The 14,068-nt window shown below is 34.3% G+C and overlaps 2 protein-coding genes across 2 annotated transcripts; both read right to left on the bottom strand.

Annotated features, from left to right (window-relative positions):
• LOC135837024 (uncharacterized) lies at positions 1 to 7,780 on the bottom strand. Its single transcript, XM_065352148.1, has 7 exons — positions 7,412 to 7,780; positions 7,097 to 7,320; positions 5,450 to 5,600; positions 5,218 to 5,349; positions 4,978 to 5,140; positions 1,666 to 1,858; positions 1 to 1,584 (listed from the first exon to the last, which is right to left on the bottom strand). The coding sequence occupies exons 1-7, from the start codon at positions 7,618 to 7,620 to the stop codon at positions 464 to 466; spliced, it is 2,193 nt and encodes a 730-aa protein (XP_065208220.1). The 5' UTR covers positions 7,621 to 7,780; the 3' UTR covers positions 1 to 463.
• Positions 7,781 to 9,813: 2,033 nt separating this feature from the next.
• On the bottom strand, positions 9,814 to 13,797 carry LOC135837023 (putative serine protease K12H4.7). The gene is made up of 9 exons (XM_065352147.1): positions 13,500 to 13,797; positions 12,371 to 12,552; positions 12,045 to 12,274; positions 11,589 to 11,724; positions 11,362 to 11,512; positions 11,106 to 11,238; positions 10,873 to 11,008; positions 10,622 to 10,797; positions 9,814 to 10,533 (listed from the first exon to the last, which is right to left on the bottom strand). The coding sequence occupies exons 1-9, from the start codon at positions 13,716 to 13,718 to the stop codon at positions 10,424 to 10,426; spliced, it is 1,473 nt and encodes a 490-aa protein (XP_065208219.1). The 5' UTR covers positions 13,719 to 13,797; the 3' UTR covers positions 9,814 to 10,423.
• Positions 13,798 to 14,068: the final 271 nt, after the last annotated feature.

The raw sequence follows: 14,068 nt of genomic DNA, 5'->3' as shown, positions 1-14,068 counted from the left end.
TAATAACACATCAATGTAATATTTAAAATAACACAATTAACAAAAACAATAATGAAGTTAATGAATGAAAAAAAAAGAAAAAGAAAAGAAAAAAGAAAACGAACGAAAACCGTAATATTAAAAATACAAACATATAAGTGATTATCACGCAGACTCATTTGAGATTTCAATAGAAAATACCACATTTTAATGCATATACTTAGTAAACGATACACGTATAACAATGAATACAAGAAGAAGAAGAAAACTAACGAGAGAAAACAATAACAATAACAACAAAAATATTGGATATCACGAACGTATTTCCTACCCTTCATAGTAATAAAACTACAGGTAAATATTTACCCTCAGCTATAAACAATTGGTATAAATAAATAGGTAAACTATAAGATAACAATAAATACACATAATGCAACACGGTATAAATGCACTCAGCTCTCAACCACTGCCTCATAAGGACATCTCACATCAAGCTAGTCTTTCCAGTCATACAACATCTCTGCTCCAGTACTTTCCTGAGTTGTTTCAACGTATTAAGACATACAGTAACACAACACGACGATTTATCCGATTCGTTTTTAGAACAATTTTTATTACACGATTTTCTCTTGTTACTGGTGCAATTATCGGCCTCTTTATTCGAACAAGTCTGTAACACGTCTCGTAAATTATCCGATAACTCGTTGCAGTAATTTTTATCTTCGTTCGACTTAGCAACGTTTTCTAGGTTTTGAGCAGTACGCGAAAGAAAGGCGAGATCGTCGATATCGACGTATTCGTTTTTCGTATCGGTTTTATCGATATTTTCGAGGTAACTTGCTTCCAGCGTGTTGTTTTCTTCGCTCCATAGAAGAGTTTCGAAGTCAGGCATGAAGAATTCGTTGCTCGAGGCGTCATTCGGAACCGGAGGTACATTGTTTTGTACAAAACTGTCGATCCATTCGCTAGGCACGGTTAGTTCGCCGCTGGGTTGCGAGTCGTCTTCGGCAATACGAGTAAAACCCAGATCACTGAGAACGTCTATGGTATCGGTTAAACTTTTAGAACACTCGGTGTTGTTCTCGAAATTACTGACTGTGGTTTCTTGTACGGTGAAAGGATCTTGAGTAACTGCAACGTTCTCTAAAAACTGAGTACTTTGAATAGATTCCGAAGCTATGTTCAAGATGGTTTCGCTGTTATCTTCGTAAACGCCTTCGTATCCGTTATTCATGATTTCTGGTACAGCGAACGAAGAAGAAGAAGACGAAGTAGAAGAAGAATCACCGATGTGATTTTTCAGACTATTGATGACTTCTCCGTTATCTAAAACGCACATGCGGAATATACCGTCCGGACCTTTGCCTATATTTTGACATTGGACTTTGAAGTCTTCGCAGCCGGCTTGGATTTCAACGTTGGTGTTATTCAAGGTGTTGGTGAGGCTGTGCTCGACGTCGATACCGTCGAAAGAAATGGATTTCTGAGTTAAGGCTTTTACAACGCTACCGGAGAGGTAGGCGTCTACTTCGATCTCGCAGGACGAGTCGTTTTCCATGGCTACTGCTCGTATGTTCTCTTCGGTCAGAGGGATTACCACGTAGCCTAAGAAAAATTACAAGGTTTAGATAGGTAGTGAGATAAATGAACGGATTTGGGTTGGGTAAATGACTAACGGAAGCTTACCTTGTAATTTTTCGTCGTCTGTTTTTGCTTCTATCGATATTACTTCTTCTTTGGTAGGTTGACATGGTGCGACTGGTTCGGTTTGTATTTCTTCTTTGGCTACAGGTAACAAGTCTTTGAAATCTTCGCTATCAGATTCGAAATCCATTTGGGTATTATCGTCGTCATCGGTTGACGGATCGTCTTCGATACTCTGCAAAAGAAATTAGAGTTTTTATTTCAGAATATCGAACGGAAAATTACCCATAGAATTGAATTCTGGATTATTTGAATATGGCAACGTGCTTAAATGAAGCCACCATGGACGTTTTTTAAAAGATAAATGCACCGTGGCAAGTCATAGATCACACTTACTAGATTCAAAATCATAGAGAGAATTTGGCATCTTTTGAACACCTTATTTTCCAAATAAAAATCAAATTTGTGAGCAAATTTTTTTTTTTTTGAAAAATGTAATTATTTTGCTTAAAAGAGGTCATTTTAAAATTGCAAAAATCCAAAAGAGGTCACAAAAAAATCCCAAGAAAATGAGTTGAAAAATAAGGAACGAAATTTCGTCGAATTGATTCAGGATCCACCCAATCGATTTGAAACACGAAGTTTCAAATTGTTTCGAGCAGTTCTGGAGTTTCCAATTACTCCAGCGATTTCAAAATTGAAACTTTGAACAATAGTTCTGAACTGGCGGAAACTGATTTTGGAAGAGTGATGTAGAATCGATCAAGTGTTCATTGCGACAAATTTTACAACATTTTTTGGGGAAACAAAAATTTCCAAAGAAATTCTTGGAGGATCTAAAGTGGCCTAAAACCATTTCCAGCCGACTCGTATGTTAAAATTAGGGTATAAAGTAAATTTCAGCTCTGCATCTTCTTTAGATAGAATTTTGCGGAAATTTCAACATTCAAAAATTTGCTGGAGGCTCCAGAACTGCTCAAAACGATTCAAAACGCCTTTCATTCAATTCGGGGAGTCGAAAACAGGGCACATACCAAATTTCTGCTGGCTAGGTCAACTTGATACAATTTTGATTTTTTACAATTTTTTTAGACTTAGACTTGATTTTCAAAAATTTGCCAAAAATCGAAAAATGCACTTTGGTCTCTAAAATTTAGGCTTCCAAGAACTCGAAACCACTTTTAGTAGACTTGATAGTGTGTTAAAATCAGAATGCACAGTGAATTTCTTTTTTCCAACTTCATTTTGGTGAAATTTAAAGATTGAAAATTCTTTTAGAGGCTCCAGGAATTTCTGAAAAGTCGCTGGTGGTTTCAGAACCGCTCAAAACTACTTGCAGTCGATTCAATAGGTAGTGTTTTGGTTTTTCGACTTCATGTGGTGAAATTTTGTGGAAATTTCAAGTTTCAAAAATCTGCTGGAGGCTCCAGAAATGCTCAAAACGGTTAAAAACCCCTCCTTACTGATTCGACAAGTCGAAAATATAGTGTGCCACAAATTTTGGCTTTCTAGGTTAATTTGGCAAAATTTTGATTTTTTCCCCTCATTTTTGGCCTGATTCTCAAAAATTTACCAAAAATTGAAAAATGCACTTTTGTACCTGAAATTTTGGTTGGTGATACATCTGGTGAAATTTTGTGGAAATTCAAAGTTTCAAAAATCTACTGGAGGCTCCAGAAATTCTCAAAACGGTTAAAAAACCCCTCCCTACTGATTCGACAAGTCGAAAATGTGGCATATCACAAATTTTGGCTTTCTAGGTCAATTTGGCAACATTTTGATTTTTTTTCTCCTCATTTTTAGCACAAACTGGATTTTCAAAAATTTACCGAAATCAAAAAATGCACTTTTGTACCTGAAATTTTGGCTGGTGAGTGGTGATACATCTGGTGAAATTTTGTGGAAATTTAAAGTTTCAAAAATCTACTGGAGGCTCCAGAAATTCTCAAAACGGTGAAAAAACCCTTCCCTACTGATTCGACAAGTCGAAAATATGGTATATCACAAATTTTGGCTTTCTAGGTCAATTTGGCAAAATTTTGATTTTTTCTTCTCATTTTTAGCCCAAATTGGATTTTCAAAAATTCACCAAAAATTAAAATTTTGCTACCAGTTTAGATACCATCTTTATAAGATGATTTCTGAACAGGTGCCCCTTTTTGGATCAAGTCTAAAAATTATATACCTGGCCACCAAAACCATTCGGTCTGTTTATCATTATTTAGGTTATGTAAGCATATCACCTAAAAGTAAAACGAAAAACCAACTTCCTGCAATTTACTGAGCATTGATTTTTTTTTCAAAGACGATATAATAATTCAAATTACGAATTTTTCGACATTTTCTAGCTCAGAATTTAGCAAGGTATAAAACTGATTTGCTCGAGAAATTCAGTACAGTGATGGTGAACCCTTCCTCAAAAATTGACAAACTTATCAAAATCCTTACTTTTTGTTTATGGATCTTAATTTTTCTAGTTGAACACACTTTCATTTTGATGAAAGAAAAATATTGGCCTTCAAAAAAAAAGAGAATTTTAGAGAAAAAAACTGTTTTTTTTTCGCTCTAAACTCTACTCAACCTGTTTTGGGTAAGATTGTTCAGTGAATTTCGTGTTTTGATAATTTCATTTCAAATATCACGTATTTATTATAGCAAAGCATTGAAAGGTAAAATTTCTAAAATGGGAAAATATATGTACTTGGGACAAGAATAAATTTCTAACTACCGAAATTGAAAAATCGCCTTCTAGAGCGATTTTAAATTGCTGGAGAAAGCCCAATTTCTTCTGAAGGCGTCAGATCGGCTGAAAAATGGTGGCAATCGATTCGGAGGGTCGACTTTAAAACATAAACCAAATTTCAGATTTTCACCTCAATGTTTGCTCGTTTTGTCGAAAATTAATACATCAATAGGCTAATCCCACTGGTTACCTATTTTCAAAAATTTGCCAAAAATCGAAAAATCAATTTCGGAAGTTGAAAATTTGGTTCAAAGATCCGGTTGAAATGCCCTTTCAATGAGTCAAATTTCTTCTCGATCAGAGTTGACGAGTTGTAATGGTTCCCTAATGGATGAGAACACTGGAGCCTTCTTAAACTGAATTCAAACATAACAATCCATCGGAAAAAAATTCTAACAACATTATTCCATTTTAAAAACACCAAATTTTATCATTAAAACTAACAAAAGACAAACATGGCACGTACAAAGTGATATTCTACCACTCTTCCTACACAACTAATCCATACTCCAAATTTAACGTCATCACAAAAACTTGTAAAAATCCTACTTAACGAGCCACAAATACTCACTCATACTTAGTTTAAAACTTCGAACACAACCGATTCTCACCTGATGCGTTTTCGAATGATTAGAAAGACTATGCTTGGTAGGAAATGATCTTTTGCATTCGCTTTGCGAGCACGTAAATGGTTTCTCTCCGGTATGCGTTCTTTTATGAGTTTTCAAATGATGACTCGCTGTAAATGCTTTTCCACATCCTTCTTCGACACATCTATAAAAATTAACTCGTTCATAAAATATCAATTTTTAACACAAACAGTTGATTATCCCACGATATAAATTAATTACTTGTAAGGCCTCTCTTGAGTATGAGTTCTGACATGTTTTTTAAGATCGCTCAAAGTCGTAAAATACTTTCCACATCCGGTATGCCCACAATTGAAAGTATTTCCGCTGTGTAATCTTTGATGAGCTCGTAATCTAAAAATATCAATCAAATTATGTAATACAGAGATAGACTACAGACGTAAATAATTTTTTAATTTCATAAAAACATCATCACCGACTCCTTCATACTTACCTGTATAAAGTACTAAATGCTTTCTCGCAACCATCGTGAGTGCATTCGAAAGGCTTTACCTTTGTATGAACTCTGATATGTATTTTCAAACTATACGATGTCAAAAAAGCCTTACCACATTGAGGTTCTGAACATTTAAAACGGTATTCGCCTGAACAAAAGAAGATTAAAGAAAATTATCAGCTTATTGGATTAAAATATCAGAATTGATTAAAACTGATATCGTGTCTCGAACGGATTATACTTTATCGTTTGACATTTTGATTATAAAGTATTTTACAAATGATAATGTATGTACTTCACTTTGTATTATTACGTGTAAATCGATTTTCGTCAAAATAAATATTTACTTTGGCGTATGTCTAGTGCTAGGTATTTTTTTTTACACGTCGTTGTATAAAAGAATTAAAATAGGTAGTTTTAAAAACCTATTCAGGTGTATGGAGAGTAAATGTGTGATGAAATATCTTACAAAATGTTTCTTTTATTAAATGAGTTATAAAAATAAAGGCTGCTTCAAGAAAGTAGCACAAAAAATGGAATTCAATTTGAAGTATTCTTGGCATTCCATATTTACAGCTAATAATATTATGTACACATTTGACTCGATGAGAATGAGAGGAACAATCGAGATGAGATTTCATGTTCCAAACGATTAAAATTGATACTGAATGTTTTCGTATTTTCAAGGGATTTTTTTTACAAAGTGGGATTAAATAGTCTCAAGCATTAGAGAGAATTAAGATTTTCTCACTGTTTATTGGCACAATTGTGTGCGTAAAATATATCGTACGTATTTACATCATAAAAAATTGATCATCGGAAACATTGGGAACAATTATTTGTATCGTCGATTGCTTTTCAGTTTTTATTTTTTTTTCAATGCAGCGATAAAAATATCTTCAAATAATATTTCAAAAAATGCGATTTATATATAAACAGAAAACTCCGATGGTCAATGAAGACCTGAGCTCTCTCAAAGTACATTCATTACCTACGATGAAATCCCATCGAATTTTTTCTTAGGTACATTCAAAAAAAGTAAAAACACTTTCTGCGAAAGTGACTCTGAAACAGAACTTTGCCCCTTCAAAAAAAAAGTTATCGAACGATACAAACGTTCATTCACCTATGATCAGCACGACTACTAAAAATGCTACTGAAATATCCCATAGCATCGAAGCACCCCGCAAGCAGACCACGTATTGAGAACATATTATACAAAACAATTCTTAGTATCTTTCAAATTCGTTCGTTCGGTTCAACGTGAAACCCACCACAACGAAAGATACACACAATAACAAATATCCAGACAGTATTAAAATACAATATTGGAGGAAAAAAAAACAATGACAACGATACACAAAAACAATGAATAGTCAGAGTCACACAATAAGCATTGATAAAGCGATTTACCATGTTAGTTAAAGCCGACGTTATAATTCTTCTTACGACGAGTAGAAGCTGTAAAAAGAAACACGAATATTACAAAAATGTAAAAAAAAAGAAGTTCACAAGTTATACGAAGCATATTTATGTATGAATAGCACTTGATACATTTTAGACTCGAGAGAGAAGATCCTTTAAAATAATAGGCGATTAATAATGTAAACCCATCATGCACGAATGGTTCGCAGGACTCTTTACCTTTATGTGTTTTCATATGGGTCCTCAAGTTACCAACAGTACTGTACGTTCTGCTGCATCCATCGTACTGACAATTGTATCTTTTGATTTCGCGTTTATTTGTCGTAGGATCAGTGGTTTCGATTGTGATGGTCGCGTGAGTCGGATTCTTCGGAATGGAGCCGTTTTTACCGGGTCTAAAATGCATCTTGATTTCATCCTCAGTGATGGTGTGGTGTATATATCTAAAAAAAATCGAACATTCGTATTATCTAATCTGGCATAGGTGATAGGTGTATTGTTATCGCTAATTGCATGTTTTTTTTTCTACAATACCCAGCGCTTTCATCGTGTTCGTCGATCTTGGCCACATACGTGGTACGTTCGGGAGTGTTCTCTATGTGAGCTGTATAAATGGCACTTTCTTCGAAGGCGCTTTCCAGCAGTGAAAAGTCGATTGGGTCTTCGAATTTGATAAACTCGTTCATCTCGGCATACCTTTCAGGCACGTTGAATTGATTTTCGGTTTTGGGCAATTCGTCCATTATCACAGATCGATTCACTTAGACGTTTTTAAGGGTAACTTTTCGCATACTTTGACTAAACTTATGTGAAATATTGAAAGTATTTTGACTATTTTCTAAGAAAATATTTCGACATGAACCAAATTATCACTAAAATTCACGAAACCAAAATCAAAACAAAATTTGAAATTCGATAGTGGGTAATCAGTGTGGCCAATTGCCAAGTGAAAAATTTTAATCGAAATGCGGCTAAAGATGGCGTTATTTGTAGCATTTATTGAGTATTCTTGGCCGGATTGTGGAGCAATGTTTGTGGGCCAAAATTTTTTCCTTTTTTCACAGCCTTCCGGTAGTTCCGACTTCCGGTGCTCCGCCGGCGCCGGCGTTATTGAAATTTCAACTTTTCGGAAGTTCGGAAGAAGTTTTCGCGTTTGTTATTGTGCTGAATTCTTTTATTATCTCATATCGTATAGTGTCCAGTCTTCAGTTCAATGAGTTCATGTCGTCTGTGTCGTCGAATCTTCAAAACTTGTCACACCGTTCCAGAATTTTCAATTCAACTGGTTGGAGTTGGAGACGTTGATGTACTGAACTCATCGAAAGAAGTATTGAGAAACCAAAACTACCAGAAGAATGGAAAGCCGAAATGAAAAGGTATTATTCCTAAATACTAGATACATTCTTATTAGTTATTTTTCAGATTTCTGTTGTTTGTCTCGACTCTCGATACATGTACATAAGTACTTAATTGTTGAATGTTCGATTACTCGCCCACTCGGTTCATCATTCATCATCATTCATGGATGTAGAAAGCCTGAAAGCATTCGATGATCTCAAAGATGAGTCTCATTCCTTACTTGTCATTGTTCATCTTACCATCCTTCGGTTTCGAATTCGATTCTTTCGGAAAAACAAAACCACAAAACGTATCAGAAACATAATTATGTATATTTAATTTGAGTAGGTAGTGAAAGTCGTTGAAGTTGTGCCAACGTTACAGATTTCAGTCCTTGATAGTAACACTAACTTTCGTTTCCATATTGAAATTACATAAATTGAAATTACATAAATCATTGCACTTGTGAAACTTGTTCCTGGAAATATGGTACCATTGAATGTAAACATAAAATCTATAACACTTACCTACAACTTACAAGGGAAGTGCCCCAGGTGACATTCACCGATTTCAACGATTCTTGCATCATTGGATAATATGCTGAAGTTGATATTTCAGCCTTCCAGGGAGATTTTTCGATTTTCACATTGCAATTTTGATAAAATCAAAAAATCGCCCTGGAAGGCCGAAATATTAACTTCAGCAGCTAAAAATTTCACCATGGGCTACTCTCATCACATACGTATTAAAATGCCCATAGAATATGCGAGGTTTCGGTATGTGACCTGTGCGCTGCGCCGACTATTTTGTTCAGCTTTTCAAAATTGCTATGTGAAAATCGAAAAATCGCTCTGAACAGTCTGAACTATCGAAATATCAACTTCAGCAGCTGAAAATTTCGTGGTAGACTATGTTCGATATCCTCTATCCAATGGTACAAGAATTATTGAAATCGGTGCATGTCACCTGGGGCACCTTTTGTGTTAGATTATGGTGTGTGATTTGAAAGTTAGTACCTATTTCATATGATAAAATTGATAAGTACATTTAGATCAGCTGCTCAATATTTTATGAACTGAACTTACTCTCTTTAGGATTTGTCGCCGTTTAGACAATTTTCCGCGGTCAATAAGTCAATAGTTAAAATAAGAGCCGATCTGTGTAGGGTCGAAGTAATTCTTTTTCAATTGGTTACAAGAAAAAGGTTTGTCCTTGTGGGCTTGTGTCGTCAAATCACGAAAAATTGCATTATTAATCTGAATTTTTCAACTTGTGGGCTTAAAATTGACTTTTTTGGGCTAAAAAGTAGAAGTCGTCTGTATTTCCAAATTCAGCGCTAAATTTTAACCTAGTTTGATAGGTCGCAAGGACATCTTATACAAAACAATTGGATTTTTTTTTGAGAAGTCACGAGTTTGGTTTGCACAACTTGCAAAATTACCCCGCGCTCTATTGTGCCCACCAATTTTTGAAAACGAAGTGTCGTTGTGTCGTTGAACTCATAGTGCTTAAGACTAACTTATGCTGATGGTTTTCATTGTGCCATCTGGCTCTTTGTGGATCAACAAATGAGGTAATAAAAGTTGATAATTTTTTCACGGGTCGATTTTCAAGTTTAAAAGAGGAGCCATAATCACGTCTATGATGTGCTCCTTTTGGCTTTCGACGGCCTTGAAAGAGAGAATAGTTTAGTCTCTGAACTTTATCCCATGCCATATTTATGAATGAGATATAGTAATTTCAACCTGAATCTTGAGAAATTCGAAGTTAGCAGTGGCTGAATTCATATGTAGTTTCAAAATGCTCTGAATATTTATATATTTACTAAATTAATGATTAACAAAGCTGAGTAAAGTGTTTGTGTTTAAAATATTGAGGAATATTTGTGTTCTTAATCATAATCTAGGAAAAATGTCTAAAAATTATGTTGATAAAAATAAAATTAATTTGTTCATGAGGATAGACATAGGTAGGTATTCAATTAATTTTAATCATAAATTAGAAATAATAAATATAAAAAAATCATTCATCTGGTCAATAAGCTGACATTGGGAAAATATAAGTAGGTACATAGATACATAAGTACCTATTGATTGATTCGAGTGATGTTGGAATTTATTGTTATCGAAGAAGAATGGAATTGAAATTCGAAAAGATCCCTGCTTAGAGTTAGGCTTTGAATTTCTTATTTTTCGGGTTATCTATGTACTAATTTTGTAACCAAGATTGTAATGTGTTTGCGATTTCTTCTTGAGCTTTTCTCACCTCCTCAGAATCAGAAATTTTGGGTGGAAATATTTCACCACAGTGACCGGCTCCTAAAAATAGAAATCAATTAACAGTTCGTGAAAACAAGATAGGTAATCTATAAAAAGATAATAAAACCAGATGCGAATAGATACCTACCTTTGATGTAGATGGTCTTGTAAGGTGCGTTTGGAATTTCAGCGCGAGTGATGCCAATAGAATGCCAAGGGTCAATTGATCCGTGAATGAATACGATGTTTCCAACGTTAATTTTCAATCCTCCGTAAAAAGTATTCGTCTCATTAACCACCCTCTTCAGCAGCAAATCATTGAAACTGTGAACAGTATTCGTGGGATACTACTTAATAATCAACTGATACTAAAGGAGAACAAGCAGGGAAAAAACTCACTTTGGACCGAATATATCTTCGCATTGCTTGATGAAGTATTCTACAGGACTGTCAGCTCCTAATGAATCCGAGGTCGACTTATTAGTAGTCTGATACCAACCGAATTCAGTACAAATTTGATACATCCATTGTCTCCCTGAAATCAAAAATTGAACCATAGTTAGAATGACCACTCAGACGTGACATATTGTACATATGTACATATATTATCGCTTGACTTTGTAAACACCAACCGTTATCCGCAGGGTTTCCATTTATTGTACGAGTATATTTCAATTTGTCGATATCATTTCTGTAGCAATTATTCAGACAAATGTGATTCCAATTTTTCAACTCTGATCGTATGGCTGAAGCGTACAGATGCAGCTGATACAAGAATTTAAAAATTTTATCATTGATGAAGAAATTATCCATGTAAATTACTTTTAAAATTTTTAGACGTTGATACTGCAACAAGCCTGATATCAGATGTACATACGTCATACATACCGGTAAATAAGCATTAGAAGATATCATAATATTGCAAAAATTTTCAATATTCTGTTTGAAATTATACTGAACATAATATACAATATAAGAGAGCGCTGCGCTGAACAATTTTGATATACTTTCCATGCTGTATCCCACAGTACAGCATAGACTGAAACATATGAATTATTCAGCAGATGGCTTTCAATTTGAACATTTTAAAATACTAAGTAATGAGTATATCTTACCGCAATAGTTCTTGAACCTGTCTTGTACCATCGTAACTTCGGATCAAACTGCTAAGTTGCTTATTAGCCTCAGCTATTTTGTCGGCACAGGTTGGTTTATAAAAGTCCAGCGATTCTTTGACAACTGGGAAGTATTCTAAAAAAGAATGACCCAAAATCAGTACATACTAAGATGATTTCATTCTTCAAACAGATTCAGTTGAAACGTTCGGTGTTTTTTTCTGTAATTTCCAATTTTTTTTCTTCATGTATTTTGCTTATGCTTTTTTTTAAATTTTATTTTGAATAGGTGGATTTGACCTATGCAGCACCTCCGTGTAATATCTACGATTTCCAAAAGCTGTTTGAGCATATCCATAGATTCCCCCGAAAATATCATTTTTTTTTTGTTGAAAAATTTGAAAAAAAGGTGCAGTGCGCTTTCATCTTGCAAAATACATATTACTTGAAAAATACCTGTAAAATCCTCCTTAGCTACAAGTGGGGCGCTCGAAGAAATTGCTCCGTGTACGAGATTAGGATACTTGAGACGAGCCCACGCAGCCAAAGTTCCTGCATACGAACATCCGAACACGATCCATTTAGTATCAGTAGATAATATATTATTGTAGTGACGAATAAAATTTGCTATGTCTGCTAGAGCTTGTTGGCTTCTCAGGTAGACCAGATTCTGTGTGCTGGTATCGCTGAAAAGCGCAAATATGGTAATACGTTGAATACGTTCTCAAATGGAAGATATTAGGTATATTATCCAATAAACAGAAGTACGAGTATTTGGTTACCTTTTTGGTAAACTACGGCCATAAAATCGATGCTCCAAATAGAAAAATATTGCATTGAACTTTCGCGCGTAATTTTTCCATTCGGTACCTTGGTAGAAGGCCGCTGTAGCTTGCTGTTCGCCTTCTATCACAAGAAATGCTGGCCCACCTTTCTTATAAAACGTTGAGTCCGCCCAATACCGCTAAACAGATGTTAAAATATATGTATGTATCGGTACTTGTTGAGGATTCTTACGAAAAATTAGTTAAAATCGTTAAACATATTCTTCATAATTTATATCTCAAAAGAAAAAATTATATTGACAGTTGCTGTATTCAGACATATAGGCTTGTATAAAAAATGAATTTAAAAAAAAATTGAAAAAAACAAAAATTGAAAATTTTTTTAAAAATCATTTTTTTATTTTTTTGAAAAAGTATTTTTAACTACTTAATGTTTTTAACGAATCGTTTTGATCCATTAAAAAAAATTCCTCACTTATTCGTGTTTTTTGTCGGAAATGTCACATCTGAGCTTTTTTGAAATTTTCATTTTCCAATAAGATAATTGAGCAAAGCGCCCTATATCACTCTTCAAAGTAATTCAATATTTTGGAGCATATACCTAATATGTGTTTTGCAGTTTTTGTTTCTGTCATTTGAGGTCTACTTGTGGGAAAATTCCCATATTACTTACTCGAAATTTGTAAAAAAAAAAAAACGCTCTGGTCCACCCTGGCCACTCCTTTCCTGATTTAATTTTATGAAAGTTCAACAACCAATGTGTTCATCCAAAAGTGAAGCATTGATTCCCGTATTTTATTCCAACTTTTGTCAAAAAATGTTCCCCAAAAAAGGGTGAGAGGTTTATCCAAAGTATGCTTTCACTCATTCACTACATCGAATGAAATCATATCATAGAGTTCCAAAATTGACCCAATAAGATTTTTTGCCTTTTTGGATTTTGTAGGATAATCAAAGTTGTACATCGCGGTACTCAAAATTATAATAATCGGATATTAGTCAATTTTTCAAATTTGTTGTAAAATTAAATTTCACTCAAGTTATTATTTTGCTTTTTCAAATACATAGTTAGTTCATTTTAGTTATTTTCTGTTTAATACGTTGAAGCATCAATTAAATCACTTACTTGTAACCAGATGTCTTTGTTGTTTAGGTTGAAATGATCTAGCTTTTGCTGAAAATGGTGCTCTGGTGACGATTCATAGCTGAGATTGGTTTTTGAAATGTGTTGTTCAAGCCAACGCTGACGGTATAGTTGTTCATAACGAAAAAAGGCCGAAGAAAAGGCAAAATTCGAAAAGAAAAGTACCCATGTTATTGAACTGAGTGTTTTCAAGAAGATCATAATATTTAATGATCATGAAACAGAGATCACAACCGAAATGAAAATCGAACCGAATGCCAAATTTGAGTCGTTCGAAATTGGATTGGTTAACTGAGCATTGTCGTACGTGACTCGTGCTATTTATTTATTCTGTGCTGGGGTTCTCAATTGCCTTATAAGGATAATTTACAAAATGAAAGGTTAAAATTAGCGATCAACTGATAAATTTGGTGACGCTCTTTCCATGAATCAAACTATGATTTTGACTAGAATTTTTGTCATAAAATTTTTGAACACGCGATTTCCAGGAATTCAACTTTTATTGATATCGAATCAATCTGAACACATCCGTCGTATGGTTTATTAGTCTA

The sequence above is a fragment of the Planococcus citri genome, chromosome 2, assembly GCF_950023065.1.
Source record: "Planococcus citri chromosome 2, ihPlaCitr1.1, whole genome shotgun sequence".
NCBI classification, from domain to species: Eukaryota; Metazoa; Arthropoda; class Insecta; order Hemiptera; family Pseudococcidae; genus Planococcus; species Planococcus citri.
Note: the sequence above shows the minus strand (reverse complement) of the source record. Positions and strands in the feature narration are given on the sequence as shown.